The sequence below is a fragment of the Bemisia tabaci genome, chromosome 4 (assembly GCF_918797505.1).
Source record: "Bemisia tabaci chromosome 4, PGI_BMITA_v3".
Classification (NCBI taxonomy): Eukaryota; Metazoa; Arthropoda; class Insecta; order Hemiptera; family Aleyrodidae; genus Bemisia; species Bemisia tabaci.
The window spans coordinates 20,409,414-20,430,974 of record NC_092796.1 but is presented as its reverse complement, the minus strand read 5'-3'; the positions used below and the strand labels follow the sequence as shown (position 1 = coordinate 20,430,974).

General features: G+C 43.1%; 1 protein-coding gene across 1 annotated transcript in view; it reads left to right on the top strand.

Annotated features, from left to right (window-relative positions):
- The window catches only part of Ser (protein serrate), a 243,687-nt gene that overhangs the window by 149,475 nt on the left and 72,651 nt on the right, over positions 1 to 21,561 (top strand). The window contains exon 3 of the mRNA XM_019049018.2: positions 10,160 to 10,214. Coding sequence (XP_018904563.2) covers positions 10,160 to 10,214 — 55 coding nt within the window. The remainder of the gene's footprint in view (positions 1 to 10,159; positions 10,215 to 21,561) is intronic.

The following is a 21,561-nucleotide window of genomic DNA, read 5'->3' as shown; positions in this document are numbered from 1 at the left end:
ATTCTGCTTCAAGCTTCATTTGTGCTTCACTTTTTTTATGGTCTTCCAATCACCTAAAGGTCAAATGCAAGTCAAAATTTTCGATAATTCAAATGGAAAAAATGATCTTTCCACTTGAAAATAAATGAAGTTCAGCGAACATTGTATAATACAATGTCTAATAGATAGGTCTGAAAATAAAGTTAAATTTATACAAGTCAACGACTCAAGTTGAGTCGTTGACTGTGTTTTGTGTTGCATGTTTCAAATATATGCAGTTCAGCTCGTGCTAAAGTGAAACATTTGATCCAATTCATTATACACGTTGGTTTTTTCAAATTATACGAGTGTCAATTTACGCACGCCGAAAATCAGGAAAATCCAATATCAAATTTTAATAGACACATTATGCCTTATTGCCATCAGTGCATACCGCGAGACGCTCTTTGACTCCGATTTGCGGGCTGCACTGCCGGCAACGTCCGATGCGCCGGCGCTGATCCCTGGAGTGAGGAGTCAGCGGCTGATCGGCGCTGATCATTGTTGTCCGGCCGCCGGGCTCGGGCTGATTGTCACTTGACAAGGAATCGTCTGTACAGGGGGAGGGAGGAGGCTGAAAAAACTGGACTCATAATTAAGCAGTCGCCGCGGTTTCTCAACCGCTCGCCCCGGCCCCGTCGCGCCTCGCTTTAATATTTCAGCTCTCGCGATTTCTCAAGCCGCACTAAATATTTCAGCCACTCCTGACAAGACGCCTCCCCCTGAAAAGGAGCCTCTGTTTCCACATTCGGAGTCTAATGATCACATTTCGATCGTGAGGATGGTGGCCTCCTCGAAACATTCGGTCGCGCGTGTCGCGGAATTAATGGATTTTTAAATGATCTGAAGCCAATTTCAGGGTGTCTGCTGTGAGAAAAAAGTAAGAATACTTTGATAAACGGATGAATATTGCCGTGCTAAGGAAAAACGCCGCATGAACATTCGAGAGTTGCTTTTTCTTTGATAAAATATGCACTAACGAGAAGAGCTAAGAATATTTTTCCTTGAATTTCCCTGGAACTGTAGGTGAAATTGCGAACACAATTATCGGAAAAAGTGTAAGGAGAATATCAACAAGTTTTTCCGAGAAATCGTGATTTACCGAATACAATTTGGCAACGCCTGATGTCTCATACGGCGTTCTTCCTTAGCACGGTAGAATAGGTTTGTTGTTTTTGAAAGATCGGTCTGGAATGACGGGAAACTAATATATATCGCACTTTTATTTTTGTTGTCCTGATGTCGGTTTATGCAACTATGCAGATTGAATTTTGAGTGTAAATACACACTTTTTATTTGTAAATCTTCAAGATGTTCACGTTCCAAAGACGATTTCTGTGATACAATTTTACACACGGATTCAGTGTTCAGTTCTAATAATAATTTTTTACGATAGTTTGAAATTGGCAAATATCGATAATTGGATTGCATTTTGCAAAAAGGAACCACTAGCATTGCAATGTTGCTAAGATTGTGCAACTTCTTTTGTCTTGGAGGAAAAACCCGATTATCCATTAATAGTTTCTATTTTACTCGCTAAAAACTGTAAATTTAAGACAAAAATTACCATCTAAATTTCATAGTTTTTCACAATTTCCGCAATTTTATTGCAAAAGATGAAGTTGCACAATCTTAGCATCATTGCAATGCTAGTGGTTCCGTTTTGCAAAATGCAATCCAATTGATCATTCGCGCCTCGCCACTGATTTCAGCTCCCAGCTAGTCTTAAGCTGCCACCATTGCAAATTCGGATCCGTGCTAAAAGACACTCGCCGCGATAAACCACACCCGTCCGAAGCGCGGGAAGACTCATAGATTTCTCCGCGGTGGAAGCGTCTTTAATTAACACAGTTTTCGAGCACGGATGGCATGGCATCCGTACATTACTTCTCGTGGACGGCTGAGAAACGTCGGCGGGCGGCGGAGGGGCTTCTAATTAGGGCAACAAGCGGCCATTTGTCGGCCGATACTTTACGGCCGGGGCCTTTTCTCGACCGGGCCGCCGGGCCGTAAATTTCCGCGGATCAGAAAAGGCAACGAGAAAGCGGCCGTGGACGACGGGAAGCCGTGACGCAACGCGGCCGCGCCGTATCGGGAGTCGAGCACCCGGGAGCCGGGAGGTGCGACCCTTCTTCCCCGGATCGGGATCGTGTGTCCCGCTGCGATTGATCCGATGACGACCCTCCTCACTGATCCAGTTCGCTAATTCTGCCCTCCTGAGTAAAAACGCCGTATAACCGTTAGGCGTTGCCGCATTCCCTTCGACGAATCTCGACTTTTCAGGAAAATCTGTGAATATTTCTTCGCTGATTTTACCGAGGGTTTCGTTCGTAATTTGATCTGGAAAGTCTGAAAATTTCAATGAAAAATATCCACAACTTTTCTCTAAAATAAACATTTTTAGACGAAATTTGGAAATATTCGAATGCTTTTACGATGTTGTTACTTAGCACTTCAGAATTCGCGCGCCACTTACGAAACGCTCTTCACGCTGCGTACGGCTGGGGGTATGGTACGTCTTACCAGTGTTACCTCATTGCTTGGTGCCGATCCAATCACTAATTTCCTTACTTTTCATAGAAAACTAAGAGCAATTTTTTTACTTCTGCTGCTAATATTGACACCAGCATAGAGCGGCGTGGAGTAATTAAATATATCTGTAAATCATCAACCATTCCTTTTGTAACATTTTTATATTTGAACACTCTGCTTGAGCATTACACAAGCCTTCGAAGGTGGGGGAGGGGCCTTTGTTTCCGGGTCTTACGAGGGGAAGGGTGTCGAATCTAGTCTTACGGAAGCCTCCCATCATTAGAATAATTAATAAAAATAATTTTTACATGTAGTTTATCTCTTTGTTTTCAGGTTAAATGGAAGGCACTTGAGAACTTTCTTATTTTTTCTTCTCTTAACCCCTGAGGAGTAAATTCGAACTTCTTGTTTTGCTCTTTCACCTTAATGAGAGTAATACTCTTAATAAAGTACTTCAGTACAACATCAGGGACAGATGCTGGATTTGATGGTCGAATTAAATCATAAAACCGTTTCAGTAAATTTGGCTCCTTATCCAAATGTTTGCCATTCTGTCATTCTGCATCTCTTATTGCTGATTCTGTATCTTCTGCTGACTCTGCATCTTCTGCTGACTCTGCATCTTCTGCTGACTGCATCTTCTGCTGACTATGCATCTTCTGCATCCTCTGCCGACTCTGCATCTTCTGCTTCTATGATGGCAGGTTTGCTTGTAGAGGCGATAGGATTTTGGTATGGTAGGGTCCGTCTCTTCTTTTTGGTCTTTGACTTTGAGGCATCACGTGCCGTCTCCTCGTTTGGATCATCATTTGGAGCCAGTCGTTTCCTATTCTGCTTGTGTAATTCAGGATGCTTAACACGAAATTTGTAAGCAATGAACCCAACAAAGTCAGTGAAACTTCCATTGAAACTGCGTCAATGATAGCTTGATCTTGATTTTCTTCTGTGGAAGACAAAGCCTCACTTTCCTCATCTGCCTCAATTAAGCCTAAACGTTCAATTTCTCTCTTTTCTTCAGCTGAAAGACCTTCTATGTGTTCATTCCAAACACCTTCTTGCAATATGTTTGAAGACAGACAGAAAACGTCATCTGGCTCTCGCTCATATTCTGCTTGTGTAATTCAGCATGTTTAACACGACATTTGTAAGCAATGAACCCAACAAAGTCAGTGAAACTTCCATTGAAACTGCGTCAATGATAGCTTGATCTTGATTTTCTTCTGTGGAAGACAAAGCCTCACTTTCCTCATCTGCCTCGATTAAGCCTAAACGTTCAATTTCTCTCTTTTCTTCAGCTGAAAGACCTTCTATGTGTTCATTCCAAACTCCTTCTTGCAATATGTTTGAAGACAGACAGAAAACGTCATCTGGCTCTCGCTCGGTCTCAGGGCTGTCATCGGCAGACTTAGGGTGGGAGAAGAGAGTGCTGAGGGGGTTGTCTCGACGCGTTAGGTAGCACATACCGATATCCTCTTGTTGTGCCTCAAGTGTCGAGTCTCTTAGAAATTATTCAATACACCTGACTCCACAGATTTGTCGAGACGAATATTTCAACGATCTTCACGAAGACAAAATGCGGCTCAACCTCCAAAAGCTCAAAATTAACTCTAGTGAAAGAGCTAACGATGCAACTCTGTGTCTTGTCGTGTCCCGTCACTACTGGCGCCAAACGGCCAGGCAGGAGTCCAGCCCAAATTCCTCGAAAAGCTTCACAAGAGGCATATGCACCTTGTTCTATGTTTGAATAGGTGGTTCACACGTAATTAGAAATAGATCTTAGGCATAATGCTCGCGCCCATAAGCGACTCATAAGCCTCGGCCGATGGTCTTGTCGTCACCCACGTCTTCGCGCTCAAGACGGATCATGCCTGGAGTATCATTAATTTCCTTGTCTCATCGCCGCCTCCGATCCGTATCCTTCGGTCGGTGTTGCCAGCGTACGAAAATTCGGAGTCTCCACACGATTCTTCAAACCATTTAGAATAACCTTTTACTTCCCTCATCGTTAGTTTCCCCTCTTTAATCACCGGGATCTCCTTTAGTTTCCTATTGAACTCTTCCTCAGACCCCTTAACCGTCAGAATCGCTCCTGTCTTAGTTTTAGCTAATCCCTGAACCATCCATCCATACATACATATAAGTCGCTTTACAGCACTCCCTCGCGCTCTACGACTCCTAACCTCCACTGCTCTCTTTCAAACCACAAATCTTGGGGGATTGAGCACCTTAACATTTCCGCTTCAATCCCTTCCCTCCAACCTTTCATTGGGCGCCCTCTGCGTCTTCTCCCAGGAGGAACCCAGTCAAGGACCTTCTTCGGCAACCTGTCTCCTGCCATTCTCTGGACATTCACCATCCATCCTTGGTCCTTAATTGCGTCCTTCACTTTCTCTTTGACCTCTTTACCATCAGGGTCATTGGCATCTTCTAAGATGTTAGGAGTAGACTTGGCGAAATGTCGAGAGAACAGTATTTCTCCTGAAATTTAGTCGAATTAGATTCTGAAAGTTCATCTTGTTATTGGACCAACAACTCTTCAATCTCTCCGGTAAGAGATGAAGAGATATTTAAGGTAGTTTTTGCAATAGTTTCCTCAGAAACATCCCTGCATTTCGGATTGGCTCGTATAGCGTTGACAACGTGACCAAAGAGTTCTCAAATGCAGCCCGCAACGGCATTAGATAGATAGAACATTTATTGAACTTAAGAAAGTATAATAAGAACTAATAAAGGACCTTAAAAACACAAAGACAATTTTTAGTAAAACCCCACTCACTTGCGTAAAAAATTGTTTTTAAAATAACGGGACGCGTTTCGGGACCTTAGCTCCCATCATCAGCTGCGACTCCTGATAAAGGAACCCTTATGCTCATACTTGTTTTATTTTACTCACATATAGTACATGCAGAGGTGATAGGAGCCGAAGCTTTTCGAAACTCTAGCGTTCATCATCAGGGCTAGTAACTAACTAACTAACTTAAGAAAGATACACCAAACTTTTATGCATACGGCTCTTTTCTAAAATATGCGATGGTATCGGAGAGGTAAAAAAGTAGAAGGAAAATCCCTTGTAATATTTGTCTTGAGTATAGGATTTTTTTTTCAGTACCGGGAATACTATGAAGCCGCAAAATGTCTAAGGGTTGCAGCGTAGTTATGAATATTTTTGAATGCTGAACGATAATCATATTATTACCTCTGTATTTACTTAGAGTTTTTCAGTGGCGCAGTAAGAAGTCTAACTCAAAAATTTGAATTACCGAAAACGTACAAAACGACTAAAGTATTAGGGTGGTACTAACTATATTTTCTGGGCTCTTGGACGTTTATATTCAATGACTATAGCGGCTAAATAATCGGAGTCCGAGCACTTCCGAAAATGCCAGTGCAGACGGCCCAACATCGATCCAACTTTTGCGAAATTTGTTCGACAAATCAGATTTGACTCAGTATAGTCCGACAAATTACGACGAAATGTTGAACCTTCTGGACTGGGTCTAATTTCTGATGATTAAACCAGGAATTTCGCGCCTCTATGTCCGATTTTATCATTACGTGGCTCATTGTCAGTTACCCTCTATTTATTACTCTTTAATTTCACCGAGATCCAAACACGCGCCATACCGAGAACAACAGAGGTGTTAATGAAAGCTGATGCAGGTATGAAACACAAGCCGCACTTTCATCACTCCGGTGAATAGAAACCGCAACCGCATATGCAAACCACAGCTCATAGCTACTGGTGAGCAAATTAATGATGGGTAAATGGCTGAGAGGTCGTGCAACACGGCACGCAAGTCGCTCAGATACTACGGATGGCGGTTCGGATACAATCAGTCAATCACGCATGTTTTCTTTCATTCATAATTAATTTTAACTCTCCACCCAAGTGACATGGACGTCGCTTTACAACTTACGCGCGTTTGTTTCATTCAAAACGCGTTGTCGTCGACCATCCGGAGCGGATAATAGATGATGCGGCAGTTTCGTCATGACGAAAGCGACCTCTCCCGCCTCGCGGGCCTCCGCCTCCTGCGGTGGCGGAGGAGGGATTTCAATTACTTAGGTGTTGAAGAGGATTATCCCTTTTCACCGTCCATTTGCGGGGTGATCGAGTGACAAAGCCCCGGGCTCAGGAGGCCCTTTAAAAGTTAAATAAGGGAAACTAATTGCTGTGTTTTATTCAGTAAAACGGATTGAATCATTAATCCAATGACGACGGTTAAATTTTAAGTTTTAAATAAATTTGAGGCACACATTTAACGCACTAGGGACCTCTGTGTCTTCCGAAACCTATTCTTTCAAAGAAAATCACACTGGAAAAAAAAGTAGCTTGAAACAAATCAAAATCAGCTTGAAGCAAGCTGGAAAAAATCTTAAATTTGCCGCCAAGAAACGTCTAGCTTGAAATAAGCATGGCCGTGCTGCTTGAAATTAGCTACCCGGCGGAATCTTAATTATTTTTCGTTCAATGCTCGGATCCAATACTAAATACACTAAATACTGAAAGTTTTATTCATTTTTCATAAAATTTCGTAACGTAGGGATAAAACGTTACTGATTCTTCGACATGGATCATGTTGAAGTCGTCGTGCGTTGCCGCGGGTTTTGTTCTCGGTTTGCAGCACTGTTAAAATGCGCGGCTTTTGGAGATCTCCTAGACAACAAGTAAACTTCCTCTGATCTCTTTGGATCTCTCTTCAAAACTTTAGAGCTTCGATGGAAATGTAGGTACTTTTTCAGAAATTGACCGAAGAACAAAGTTGAGATAATAAACTTGAAAGAGGCGAAAGTAGAACTAGACGACCAGCGGGTTCAATATTGACATCGGTAGACAAAGGAGACATTTGGAGTATCCTTTTGGCTGGAACAGGTATAGTTGTCTTAGACTAAGGGGGAAAATGGTAGACTGACTGTAGGGTACCTTATCAGTTGCTGTTCGTTAGTCTATCATTGACCTCCTTTTTTCATTGCAACTACCCGATTCCACCAATTGGATCGTTTTATCGTCAGTAGTTTATGTTCCTTCTCGATAGCCTTGTCTATTATTTTCAGTAATCAGCTCACTGACGTCAAACGTATTGAACGCCAAACGTTCAATTCGTGAGACCGAACTTCTCCCAAATCACGACAGGTGAATCGGCAAAATAGCTACAACTTTTCCCCGTGAAGACTTATTGTGAGCTTTCCTCGTCCTGTGACGAAAATTTTAAAACCAAGGGGAAAGAAAACGAAGCATGACAAATGCTGCTGGACAGGGCAGCACGACCCTCGCTCACGCAGGTCGAATTTATCGTGGGTGTCACGGGCCGTGTGTAATGAGATTTCTCAATTTCCCCATCCCTCCTCGGTAGCGAGCCGTATTTGTTTTGATCATTTCGTTGAGCAGGGCTACGTTGAGACGTCTAATAACATAGGCGAAGACCCGGCCACGGCGGAGCCCGCCGTTATGCACCCGTCGCTGGGCTGGGTCGAGCTTCGATTCTATCGATGTTCGATAGTTAACACGGCGTAGACGAGGGGCATTTCGATAGGTCGATCTTTTTATTGCGCAGATACACCGACACTACCGACAGTCATTAATACTCGGATAGGGCCATAGAGCGGTATCCTCCTCCAGAAGGACGATTGAAGGGTTATTTTGATTAGGTTGTCTCACCGCGTTGCCATAGTTACAGTACCCTTAGCCTCCCCACATCACTGAAAGTTTACGTTGAAGGTGCAGTGGTTTCAAGCTTGAAGGTTAATCAAAAGTCGTGGCACCTTATCGTAATTTAAAAACAAATGTGATAGTATGAAAAAAAAAAAATTAGGACTAATTAAAACTTGAGGCTGCTGAGCAGAAAATACGAATTGTGTTTTAGAACTAAATGAAATAAAAAGAAAATTATTTACGATGCAAGACAAATGTCAAGCTGCAGTGTATATACATTTATGACAGGTACAGGTATTTATAAACAAGTGGATTTCAACTGAACAGCTAATTTACAAACATACAACTGATTTATGAATGTACAGCTGATTTACTACAAGGAATCATCGTAAACAGAAATATTAGCCTATATTGGAGAAATCACTCCAAACATTTTCATAAAGAAAAAAAAAGAAAAAGATTAAAAAAGCATTGACTCTAAATGTAGGTAATTAGTTGCAGCTGATAGTATCTTCCGGGCTTTCAGCTGTTTTCGGGCTGACAACATCTTTCGGGGTAACAACAACTTTCGGGCTGACACCACCTCCACTTCTTTTTTTATGAGCTTTTCGAAGATCATTTATTTTCTCACCCACATACTTCGAGATTTTTGTTGGCGAATACTTTTTTCACTTTTAGAGACGCTCTCTGTTTCAAGTCGCTCACTCAACTTTTCTGTAATCAGATAAAAATAAAAAACATGATTATTGCTATCATCGCAATAATGTGAAAGAACAAGCTGGTTAGTAAGTAATATGACACATTAGTGCTACAGAATTAAATGAGTGAATGTAAGGTGGGTGAAACCATAAAGAGAAAACTGGGAAAGGAAGGAGATGAAAGAAAAATAGAAGAGAAAATTATAAGTTCTGGAAGAATTTTAATTTCCAATGAACTTGGATAATTATGGACGTAAATTACTATGTTTCTTCATTTTCTTTTTTTTTTTTTGTTGGAAGTTGATCATCCTGTGAAGCTTTATCTTCGTCACGACTGATCGTCCTGTAATAAATAAATGTCAAGCATAAATCATTTTCCATTTTTTCCCCGTTTTGATAAGTTTCATATACCTTCAAATTTTCAGATACTCGGAAGAAAGCGTTCAAAACTCTCCCAGAAAATTCTTATTTTACTATAGGAACTTTGTCAACATCAAAGACTTCCATGGCGTTCTCCTTTAGCACTATAGAACTTTACACCAAAGTGAGTGCAACAGACAACATGGTCAAAGGAGCTCTGCGTTTGAGTTGATAACCGCGCTTTTGGAGTTGGAGGCCTATTAGACGAGCCGACGGACGTGGGCTCCTGACAATAATTACAAACTAAACATAGTCGATGCCGTGCGTTGCCAATTTACAAGCTCGGAAATTGATTATACACTCACGGGAAAAGTGCAAGCGGAAAAAATAAATCCAGTCTTGTGCTTGTTCAACTCATCATCTCGATCATCTCACCCTCGAGTTTTTTTCTGTGCTGATACTTAAGCGTTCGAATGGATCATTGAAATGTCGGTCCACAGAGTACCTACCTTTAAAAGATGGCTTTCGATTGATATCATTTCCGTAAAGAGCTTTTTTATCTTAAATGAAGCATTTTGGAGCGAAACTGAACATGATTTGTGAACAACCAGAATAATTTTACATCAGACTATCCGCATTGATTTTAAACCTGAAATATTGAAGAGTTTTCTTGTTTAACCGTTTCATATTCGAACCAAGCTTATTTTATACAACCCATGGGCCGAATATAGATCCTGCTTCAAATTTTTGCACACTCTCGATGCGACGAAATGAGCCGCTGTTATGCTGTTTGAATCTGAACCGAGGTGCGAGATCGACCCTCACATCAGAGGCTGAAACTGTAAAATTTCCTCTTCGATTACATATTAATCGTTTTTGTTTTGTTTCTGTGTTCCAGCGATCCTTTACACTAATTCTTCAAGCCCTCGATTGGAACAACAACACATCACCAGGTAAGAATCTTGCATATCATGGTGATTGCCTTAACTCGCGTGAGATGGGCTGTTGCTGTTAACAGTCATATAAATTGAGTTCAAAGATTTATTTAAGAAACATCGTGTCAATATTGTGCTGTACCAAAGAAAAACACAGCAGTAGACATGGCTAAATTTCCTCCGAAATCACAAAGATTTTCATTGCATTTATCCCACGAATTTTTGAGATCTCATTTTTAATTAATCCAGGGTATTTACAAACTTCAAAGACAGACGTATCAAACTTTCCCCAAAAAACAAGTATTTTAACAAGCGAAATCCGGCAACATTTGAATGCGCATACGATGATCTTTCCGAGCACGGCGTTATTGTCCTCCCTCAATTTTTGACGTCCAACGCTCTTACGGTACATGAATTACACATTTTTCACAGATGAAATGCTTAATGCGGTTTGTAAATCGTGTATTTATTCATGAGATAACACGACAAGCTCTTGGCACAGTTTGCACCGGTATAGTTTTAACCCGTTTTGTTGGATTCAACGCGCTTACAACAGACATGCCTCCTGTTACCAATGAAAATTGGTTCCCACTAGTTGAACGCTCCACCGGAGTAAAAACTTTCGATGTCTCTCCCTCGGGTCCTTAGCATTTTTGAGTGCCTCTCGCCAATCGAACATGAAACAGGTTTATTCGCAGCGTTAGTTGCGGAAAAAACCAACTACGTTAAGTCGCGATTTTTAAATCTTCCCACCAAAATCTGAGATCAAGTCATACATTTTGGCAGATTTGATCTTTTTAGCCAAAAAAAAATCCGCCATAACCCCTGTGCATGAGTGTAACAAAGCTCTTTTAAAATATTGAATTATTTCGAAGGAGTGAACCAAAGGTCTGTTGTCTTCTCAGTAGGAAAAACTTGGAAACACCCAGGAAAGCTGGATTCCTGAAGGCTGTAAATAACGAACTTTTGTGCCGAGTTGACGAAGCTTTAACCTTAGGTAGCACATACCGAAACCCTCCTCTTGTTTTTCCTCAAAGAGTCGAAACTCTCATAGATATTAGTCCATCCACTTGACGCGACAGGTTTGTCGAGACAAATGTCTGACGATGGCAAAATCTCTGAAGCTCCAAATTTTGAGCAGAAACGTTGCATTCGATAGAGAGATCGACATTGCTGTATGCAATGTAATGTTTTTATAGTAGCTGATCTCTTCATTTCTGAGAGTTATGGGATTTATTTTCTTGCGAATAATTCTTGAGACTCGTGCGCAGAAATTCCAGTAGTTTTTTTTTTTTTTTTTTTCTTTTTGGCTATTAAGTCCAAATCTGCACTGAATAAAAAAGTTACGGGCTATGAAGACTTATTGTCCGTTCCGGGATCAGAGGCCGAAAGTTCCGAGTGCTGGAGCCGTAACTTCGACTGCCCCAGGTGCTACGCCTAGAACTTTCGACCTCTGAGCCCGGGACGCGGACGGGATGTCCAATGTCTATATCGCCCGTGCGAGGGCTTCCACTGCCTGAGTTTCTTTTTCAGTAAGCCAATTTTTGTTATCTCGTCGATGTGATTCATCGCTTACCAACGCAATCAAGTCCTAACCCAGTATGGTCAAGCCCCAAGACAGTGGCGGCACCCTTTGCGCGGAGAGATTACTCTCTACAGGTCGTTGAAGATCCACCTCAATTTCGGGGCGAATGAAGGTAAGGATCCGCGAGCGAGCCGGCGTTTGATCGGAACCCGCGTTCGCGTCACCATCTGGCGGGACGGGACTTCCTCTGTCGCAACGCTGGCGCTCTTCCAGGTCCATTTCTGCTCCCTGTTCGGGCGCACGTGACTTTATGGGTCTCACATCGCCTTGCCCGGAGGGCCCCGGCCCGCGATTCGTGAGGCGACCGGACGAAAATGTTATCGGGGACAAATACGGGAATGGACAAGAAAATATGTTGAAACCCTCGTTGCCAGATTCTTGCGAGCAGCTTTGGACGTATTCCTGCGAAACGGAACTATAGACGAGTAGGAAAGATGGGGTGTGCTCTAGGAAACTGCATAAGAAACAGTGTAATAGTGGGCGTGATTCCCTTTGGAAAAATGGAAAAAAGCGGGACTTAACATCCTGTCAAACGGAACTAAGAGCCTACTAAATGCGGCACTCATGAGCCATGGGCATTTGACAAGAGCGTTGCGGACAGGGCTCATGAGTTAATGTACCGCTGAATCGTCGCGCGTCGGTTCCGTCATCGCCTCTGACGTCATTGGCGCTTTATAATTCCCTTTCATTTTTGCGGCCCTCGACCAACGAGCACACCCCTTCTTTCCTTTCGGTCTCTGGTTCCGTGCAGCAGAAATACGTCCATTTATCCTGGGGAAAAGATCCATCAGAATGTCAAAGTCCCCACTCCTACAAATAGTATCAACAGAAATATTGGGTGCACTTCAAAGACTCGGTCGAAAATGCTTATGCTCACTTTCACCTTGGTTTCATAAATGGATCAAATTTTCAAGTCTCGATAGCCTTCTAGAACCCAGCTTCAATTCCGTTTTTTCCACCCTCCCCCCCCCCCCAAAAAAAAAAAAAATTACACAATCCTCAGATTTACATATTTGTGTCATGCCGGGCTTATAACCCTTTCCCTTGTAGCTCTTCCACGACAAAGCTACAGACTCTACCGTGAAGTGTTACGGACTTCACGAATAGAAACCTACTATTTTTATATATAAACATTATATTGTGAACAATCTGCCAATGGAGGTAGAGCATTGTTTCGGAGTTTGAGTTCTCCGGGCAGAGCGACAGCGACGTTGCTAGGCTTTGGGCGAATTCGAGTCGATTTTCCCCGTTGCTCAACGGACGGGCCGCGCCGATGGCAGCAGCGCGCGGGCACGGAAACATCGAATACGTTACTTAACATGGCTCCGAAATGATATATGCGCGTGTAGCGACCAAATGAAAACGGCGAACATCGCTCTCGCTCCGCGGTGACGTAATTTGTCCCGCAGGAACAGCGAATATGCGCTCGCTGGAAAATGTATCACTGTGTCACCACGGTCATGCTTCGGAATTGAAATTCGGTGCCCTATCGGTCTCGGCTCCTCGGAGCAGAAACCGCTCATCTGCGCGGCGTTCCCAAGCCTGTTGAGCGGTTTCGGGTTATCGGGGTCCCTTAAGTACTCTTGTTTTAGTCGGGGACACCCAGAGCGAGTATGATCTACACGCATGCCCCATTTTGACCCGGGTCTCCCGAAGCCCCAAGTTCTTTGACCTTCCCACAGCTGGTCAGTTCCCGCAATTATGGGCAACGGTTATGAGTTGACCCAGGTCGGGGCGCTCGTTGCCCTCAGCGTATCCTCGGATTAGCCGTTGTCCGCTTCGAAAATATGGCTTTTGCTCCGGCTCCGTTGACATTTTTTCATCCGCGAACCGCTCCTCGGGGTGTCGCGCGCTCACCTCCGATGCTCTCGCTCTTTTCCCACGTCCGAAAGCTTTTTACCTACTTTTTGTCAACAATCGTTCAGAGTTTCAAGTTCTTTGGACCTCTCTTGTGAAATGACTGTTACAGTCGGATTCGTTCCGTCCGTCTCTTTCCGATTCCAATGTTGCTACGAGTGTGCACGTAACGTGCTTTGCAATGAAATTATTGAAATTATGCAACAATTTAAATTTACAATCGTAATTTTTATTTTGCATTTATAATTTACCGGTAGTGAAGATAAAACTTGTTTAGGAGATCAGTTTATATTCGCAAGGTAAACAAGATGTACAATCTTAGCGACATTGCACGGAGGAAAAAAAACCTCGTGCGTGGGACCCGAAGTTTAGGTCATATGGATCTCTGAAGTTTTCGGATTGAGCATCTGAACACTTTAGGTCTAGCTGTCAAGGTTCGGATAACACATCTGAAACTTCAGTTCTTACATCTGAAGTACTTCAGATGTGAGAACCAAAGTTTAGATGTAAGAACTGAAGTTTCAGATGTGTGATCCAAACCTCAGCAGCTGGACCTAAAGTGTTCAGATGCTCAATCCGAAAACTTCAGAGATCCATATGACCTAAACTGTTTTTTTTCCGTGTGGAATGCTCTCAGTTCCTGTTTGCAAAATCCAATCCGTTTAACAGATTGGACGGCATTCAGGATCCTAGGATTGTAGTGTAAGTGCACTTATTTTTTAACAACTCGCGGGGTTCGGGTACCACCTCCCCCCATTTCCAGGGCTCCCTTCAACCTCCTCTCATCACATTGTGAACCATTTGCAGGCTCCCAAAGGAAATTCGCTGTTTCAGATACGACCGCGAAGACCGTCCTCAAACCTCGGCGTGTGTATCTTTTACAAACGCATCAGAAATTCGAGTCTCGCGCCGGCTGCGCCCCTACAAGCGCCCCGGGACGACGGGCAAAGGCACAAAAGAAGTCGGCATTAATTAGTTCGTTTCTCATGCTCCCGAGGCAGGGAGTGGCCAGGGCCGAGACCCGGGAGCGTCCTGTCGTAGGCGGCTAACATTACGATTCGAAATTCGTACGAGATGAGATGACATACTCGCGAGAGAGCGGCGCAGGCGCAGGTGATCGGCGTGTCGCGCATGCGCGGTCCTCTCCTCCGGGAGCCACCGCACACTGGAAAAAAAAACACATTGGATCTAAGGTCCAGACTCTTAAAAACATCGACAAGAAAAAATACTCTCGGTTCAATCGGATTTTTGCTTAAATCAAAAGGAAATCCGCTCAAATTAAGAGGCTTGGTTCAATCAAGCAAAAATCCGATTGAATCAAGAGTATTTTTTCTTGTCAATGTTTTCAAGAGTTTGTACTCTAGATCCAATGTGTTTTATTTTCCAGTGCACGGTGGATCGAGTCAATACTAGTAGTTGGACAACATTTGGAAACTTTAAAAGCTCATGACTACGCTCATACGAAACTTCGATTTCTAAAATTGACTCCATTGGTTTCCTCGTGAAATTTTCTTCTAGAACCACCCCTTGAAATTTAAAATATTGGCGAATTAAATATCAAAATGTGGAGTTCTGGTAACAAATTTCATGTCCGACCTTTCTAATTGACTCGGTCCACTGTGCGCCGCGCCGCGATGATCCCGACTATTTTTAGAGCCGGACATCGCGGCGGACAAGGGCGAAAACCTAGATAGAGATCGTATCTTCAGGACAATTGAAATATATAGCGGAGTCGTGAGGTGCATCGATGTCAGTTCGTCATGGGCTTCTTAACGTCTTTGTCTTTCTTCATTGTCCCTCCGCGTAATCCTCTAGCAGCAACGTTTTTTTGCATGTGGGGGTAGTAATTGAGTCTCTCAGTTCGAAAACGACCCAAGTCCGGTTTTTTCGATGTTAATTTTTATGTATAGGAACACTCTTTCTCTGGCTGTTAAGTTTTTCTTATTGTCTCCCGAAAAAAATCGTTTTTCTGACGTGGGCCGCTTTCGAACTGAAAGATTTAAAGATCTAATTATTCCCAGAGGAAGAATAGAGGATGACTGCGAGTTAACTTTGCGGCCATGTGACGCCTCTCCTTTGATCGCAAATATTTTCAAAAGGGTTTTAATATCGTAAAATGCTACTTTTAGAAAATGTCTTAAAATTTAATCCATTGCCGGGGACAAGGAAAAACTGACCGAGTTCAACACGTTAGCTGATTTTCGCGCAAGTCCATTGACGTCGATGGGCACAATCAATCCCTAAATTGCAATCTTTTCCCCTTTTCGGACTCATCGCAAGTTGAATTCTACACAGAATTAAAATCCTAAGTAATGGATTTGCCAAAATTCCGCTGATGTTTGTCTTGCAGTCGGTGGCAATGTCTTGCACATGTATTCTCATGCTGAGAAATTTAAATTACTCTGAAGATCTGACCCAGATCCTGTGCATCTCAAAATAAGATTCAGAAATACGGAAATGGAAAGAAATGTGCGCTGCATAGGACGTTCGTACATACTCTTGCGTCGTTTATTTATTTTCTACTGTGCACTGCTGCGATTATGAGTCTTTGGAGCCTGAATTTCATTGTTTTTAGTTTTATTAGCACTCTGTTGCTTTCTAATGGAAGGAAATATTAATTCGAGTATCTCATCGCCGTTTCAGCAAACACTAATAAAATTCAAAGTAAAACCAGTATTCTAGCAAAGTGCATGTGTTCTTTCTTTTTTAATTTTTTAAAACTTTTCGCAAAAAGGTACTATTAGCTTCACTGGTAAAAAAAACACATCGGATCTTGAGCCCAGACTCGTGAAAACGTTGACAAAAGAAAATACTCTTGATCAATCAGATTTTTGCTTAAATCAAAGGGAAATCCGCTCAAATTAAGAGGCTTGGTTCTTGATTCAAGCAAAAATCCGATTGAATCAAGAGTATTTTTCCTTGTCGATGTTTTTAAGAGTATGGATTCTAGATCCAATGTGTTTTTTTTCCAGTGCTCTCTTCCACCATTGAGTCACTCTAAATTGAAAGTACTCGGATCCACATGGCAACGGTCGAGCGCTGCTCATCGACTTCGAGCCCGAATCAATTATTCGAGAATGGAAGAGACACTGACCAGAATCTTAATTAATCTGGATCAGAGCGACTGCGACCGCGTCGACGGGCTCTTTAACTCGTTGCCCTGTAGATGCCGCTGGTGGACGCTGGCCGCGCGGATCCCCGTGCGCGCCGCCGACATTTCGACAATCCCGCCTCGGCGTCGGCGCGTCCCCGCTATAACAGAATTAACGCACACGCGCTCGGCGCTACAACTTCATTTTGTATAGCGGCGCTCGCGGTATAGGAGCGTCGGTCATTCGATCCGCACCAGCAGCAGCTAGCGTCCCGACGCTACTCGGCTTCCGCTGTCACATCCGAGTATCAGGCTTGCGTCACCGCTGACGTAGTCGAGGAACTCTACTGCCCTGCGAAGGAAGAACGCCGTATGTGCCTTCAGACGTTGCCAAGTTTCCTCCGATAGAACTCCTCCGTACTGGGAAAATTGTATGATTTTCCCAAAATTTTTAGACAATTCTGTACGCAATGTAATCAACAGGTTAACACACCACCAGGTATAACAGGTTATATAAAACATCAGGTTGAAATATGCAAGGATGTTGTCAAAAAATAATTTGGCAACTCTCGAATGTTCATACGGCGTTCTTCCTTAGCGCGGCAGTCTAGAAGTCCCATTACACTGGAAAAAAAAACCACATTGGATCTAGAGTCTAGACTCTCAAAAACATCGACAAGAAAAAATACTCTTGATTCAATCAGATTTAAGTTTAAAATCAAGAGCCAAGCCTCTTAATTTGAGCGGATTTCCTTTTGATTTAAGCTTAGATCTGATTGAATCAAGAGTCCTTTTTCTTGTCAATGTTTTCAAGAGTCTGGACTCTAGATCCAATGTGCTTTTTTTTCCAGTGTAATTTCATTAATCAGTCGGCTGAGGCCCTCAAATCTGGCATCGGTGGGGCCGAGGGGCGGAGCGAAGCGCGCGGTAGGGACCGAGTCGGGATTAACGATTCAGCTCAGATACGTAAGGACACAAGGGAATTCAAATTGTGGGCAACTCTAGCGCGGATTAATTTGAATTTCATTTATCGCGAAGATGTCTATCAAACGGTCGGCACGGTGACCGGTCCGGGCCCCGCTTAATTGAAACGGCGTACACCGCGCATTAGATTAACAACCGCCGTCGCAAATGAAACGCGAAACCAGCCGCTGACGGGCTGATTTGATAATCAGAGTGGCTCTGGCTCTGCTCACAGCCAGCATCCTCTTATCCAAAGAGGTTTCCAACAGAATCAGCTCACCGCGCGTATCACCGGTGGAAACATTGATGTTAAGACCCCTCTTGGCAAATCCAAGCTGTCCCGCTAGAGTTCAGACGCGTGGAATTCATTTCTGATTGGTTTTCGTATTGCAGGCTTCCTTGGGAGCGCAAACTGTCATAATGATTACGTTTTCACCAGTTGCGAACATTTTAAACTGGAACTCAGGGCACGTGAAGGAACAAAATGGGACGAGAGAGACAGGAATGGAGATGTTGCATATGTGAGGAATTTGCGATTTGCCTACTGATTTTCATGTAAAAGTTCGCGAGAAATACGATGGTGCCACAGGTTTTCCCTGAAATTAACTCCCAAGCTCAAAAAAGCTCTCAAGTTGAGGCCAAAATGGAGGGGATATCCCAAGCTATCCTGAGAGTCCACCTCTACATCAAGACAAACTCTCTATGCAAAGATAGGGAGCAAATACATTGACAGGGCTGCCACTTTATTTGGGTACTCTACAACTGAAGACAGGGCAACCCTTCCAATGTATTTACTCTCTATCTTTACATGGAGAGTTTGTCTTGATGTAGAGGTGGACTCTCAGGATAGCGCGGGATATCCCCTCCATTTTGGCCTCAACTTGAGAGCTTTTTTTGAGCTTGGGAGTTAATTTCAGAGAAAACCAGTGGCACCATCGTATTTCTCGCGAACTTTTACACAAGAATCAGTAGTCAAATCGCTATTTCCTCACACACGCAACATCTCCATTCGGAAACTGCTCTCTCTTGCTGACGGTTTATGACGTCAGGATTCGAGATTCGAGGATGTATTTGTGATGAAAGGCGAAGTAAAAGAAAATGAATGTCGGATGCTTTGAGCCTTTCTGCTCTATCTAGTTTCATTTGCTCAAAAATCGCTTAAAGTACGGAGAGAATATCATCAGAGAGGCTGTGACGTCATTGGTGCAAACGGATGGTTGATTCCGGATCCAGTGTTTATCAAAGGAGTATTTTGTTGATATCTGCGCCAGCAGGCAGCGCGTTCTTGTGATTGACGAGCGTGACAGCGAGCAGAGGGTTGACTTCCGAAGCAGCTGTTTATCTGACACCGAATGATAAAATAAATAGTTTTAAAAAGAGGAAATGCTTTACTTTTTCCGTCGAAGTGCTCACTCAAAGTCGGACAAATAAGTGATGTAGTTTGTTCAGAAACGACAAAATTGGAAGAATAAGGCGAATCTCCTCGAAGCTAAATATGTCCAATTAGTACGCGTAGTTACCAATAATTTTGTGATTCATCAGAGTATATTTTTGGTAATTTTGGCGTCCTTCTTCCTGCCAGCCAAGCTTCTCTGTTACGTTTTATGTGTGTGTTCCTACCGGAATGGGCAAGAGATAACGCCCGATTGGGTATTCCTTTTTGAAAATGTTGACATTTTGGTATGGTGACCCTGTCCCTGGTCCCTCCTAGGGGTGGGGGGCCGTGATCCTCCAATATGTTCCCCCTCGATTATTAGCAAAACACTCTAAAATTGAAAAAGGTCTAGCGCGGATCGAGCATCGCGACCAATTGCCCAACCGCATCCTGGTTTGACTCAATACGGTTATTTTGTCAGAGCCCGGTATATGACAAGTATATGACTACACATTTTCTACTAAAAAAGCTTGTTCTTAGCAGCAGTTGGTGGAAAAACCTGCAAACTTTTCAATAAGATGGATGGCATTTTGTAAAAGGGAACCAAGAGCATTCTATTGTACAACTTACATTCTTTGCAATAAAATTCCCAAAATCATGTAAGAAATTAAATTTACCAGGGTAATTTTTGTATTGAATGTATATTGTATCGAAAGTATTATAAAACTTGTTGAGGAGCTCTGGCACGATCGCTATTAGTGGCGGTTGGGTGTCGCAGAGCGCATAGAAACGCTATAAGGGCGACTTGTTAGTTAGTTAGTTAGTTAGTTAGTTAGTTAGTTCATATAAAACTTGTTTGGATACTCAGTGTATATTTGCAAGGTGAAGAAAGCTGCACAATCCCAGCAACATTGAAATGCTCTTGATTCCTTTTTTCAAAATGCAATGTAGATATGCCTAAAATTTTGTAGAAGAGCAAATTTTGTAGCATTGAAAGCTATGCATTTTCGTCTGGCAAACGACGATACGTGTAATGTTAAGCTGTTCTCAATGAACTCCAAATTTTTTTTTTAGCTTAAAATTAGAAGAATAACGTGAAAACGCGATGAGTAGGCTGCGAAGCAGGCGGGATCCGTGATCCGGGGAGTCACGCGCGACGTTCGGCATCAATCACGCGAACGACAGCGCGCCCGCGGCGTCGCTCCCGAATCCGATCCCAGGCCTAATCCTCAATGGCTGCGCGCGCGGGCTCGTGTTTTCGGGCTCGTTCATCGCGCATGCGCGGTCCACCTGTCCGCGTCCGGCTCCTCTGATTGATTACGATCGGCGCTCGCTCATTCGTCGATTTACGTCGTGGCCGCGCATGCGTTTCGCCCAAAACGTGTATCGGTAATTATCACGTTGACGGCGTGTTCCGCTCGTCATTTTCGATGGGGCTTTGGGGTTTTCCTCCCTAAATCTTCGAAAACTAGCTTCGTCTCAAAGTAGGAACTCGCACCCATGGGAAGAGCTCTGATGCCTTAAAAACTGTGAACCGCACACGGAGAAGAAAACTTCGTGCATGGGACCCAAAGTTGAGGCCATATGGATCTCTAAAGTTTTCGGATCACGCATCCGAAAACTTGAGGTCCAGCTGCCGAAGTTCGGGTCAGACATCGAGGCACTTCAGTATGTGCCGGAGTACTTCAGATGTGTGACCCGAAGCCTTCGGTATATATCGAAGTACTTCGATGTCTGACCCGAACTTCGACAGCTTCACCTCAAGTTTTTGGATACGTGATCCGAAAACTTGAGGGATCTATATGACCTCAACTTCGGGTCCCACGCACGAAGTTTTTCTCCGTGCACCGAGACCCAGATCACTCACATGGGTAGAGTTTGCGAAGCTTGTGTTGCTGTCTGATAGTCACACTAAGACTTATACATGTCACGAAAACGTACTAATGAAAGCGATTTCAAATCCCCTCAGTACCACTTTGTACGCATAGCCTGTGGTTGTGGTATCGATTTTTTTTATCACGAGGAGAATCAAAAAAGGCACACTATTGTTTCAGTCCAATTTGATAAAATCAATACCTCATGGTCGCGGCACGCCCAAGTACGCTCATAATAAGATCTGACATTCTACAATCAGCTGAAATGGGAAGCGAATTTTTTGGTCTATTAATTTATCATATAATCACTATCTTAAAACACCTCAGCCTTTTCTCTTCAAGTCGTCAAGCAATAGAGTTCAAAAGTCCAAACCTAAGTTCGAACGACTTTCTCCAACACTGATTAAATGATTCTGAATATTATCAAAACCATCTACTAATTAACCAAACCATTGTGATTCATTCACCGAGCATGCCGAACTTTGAGCTCAACTATAAAAATTACCAATCAAATCGGAGATCTAATCGTCTCGAGATGTATAGCGCTCATTATAACAATTCGTAAACCGATCAAGACTTCAGTCGAGAGCCGTCTCTTTCATGAGATGTTATCTCGGGCG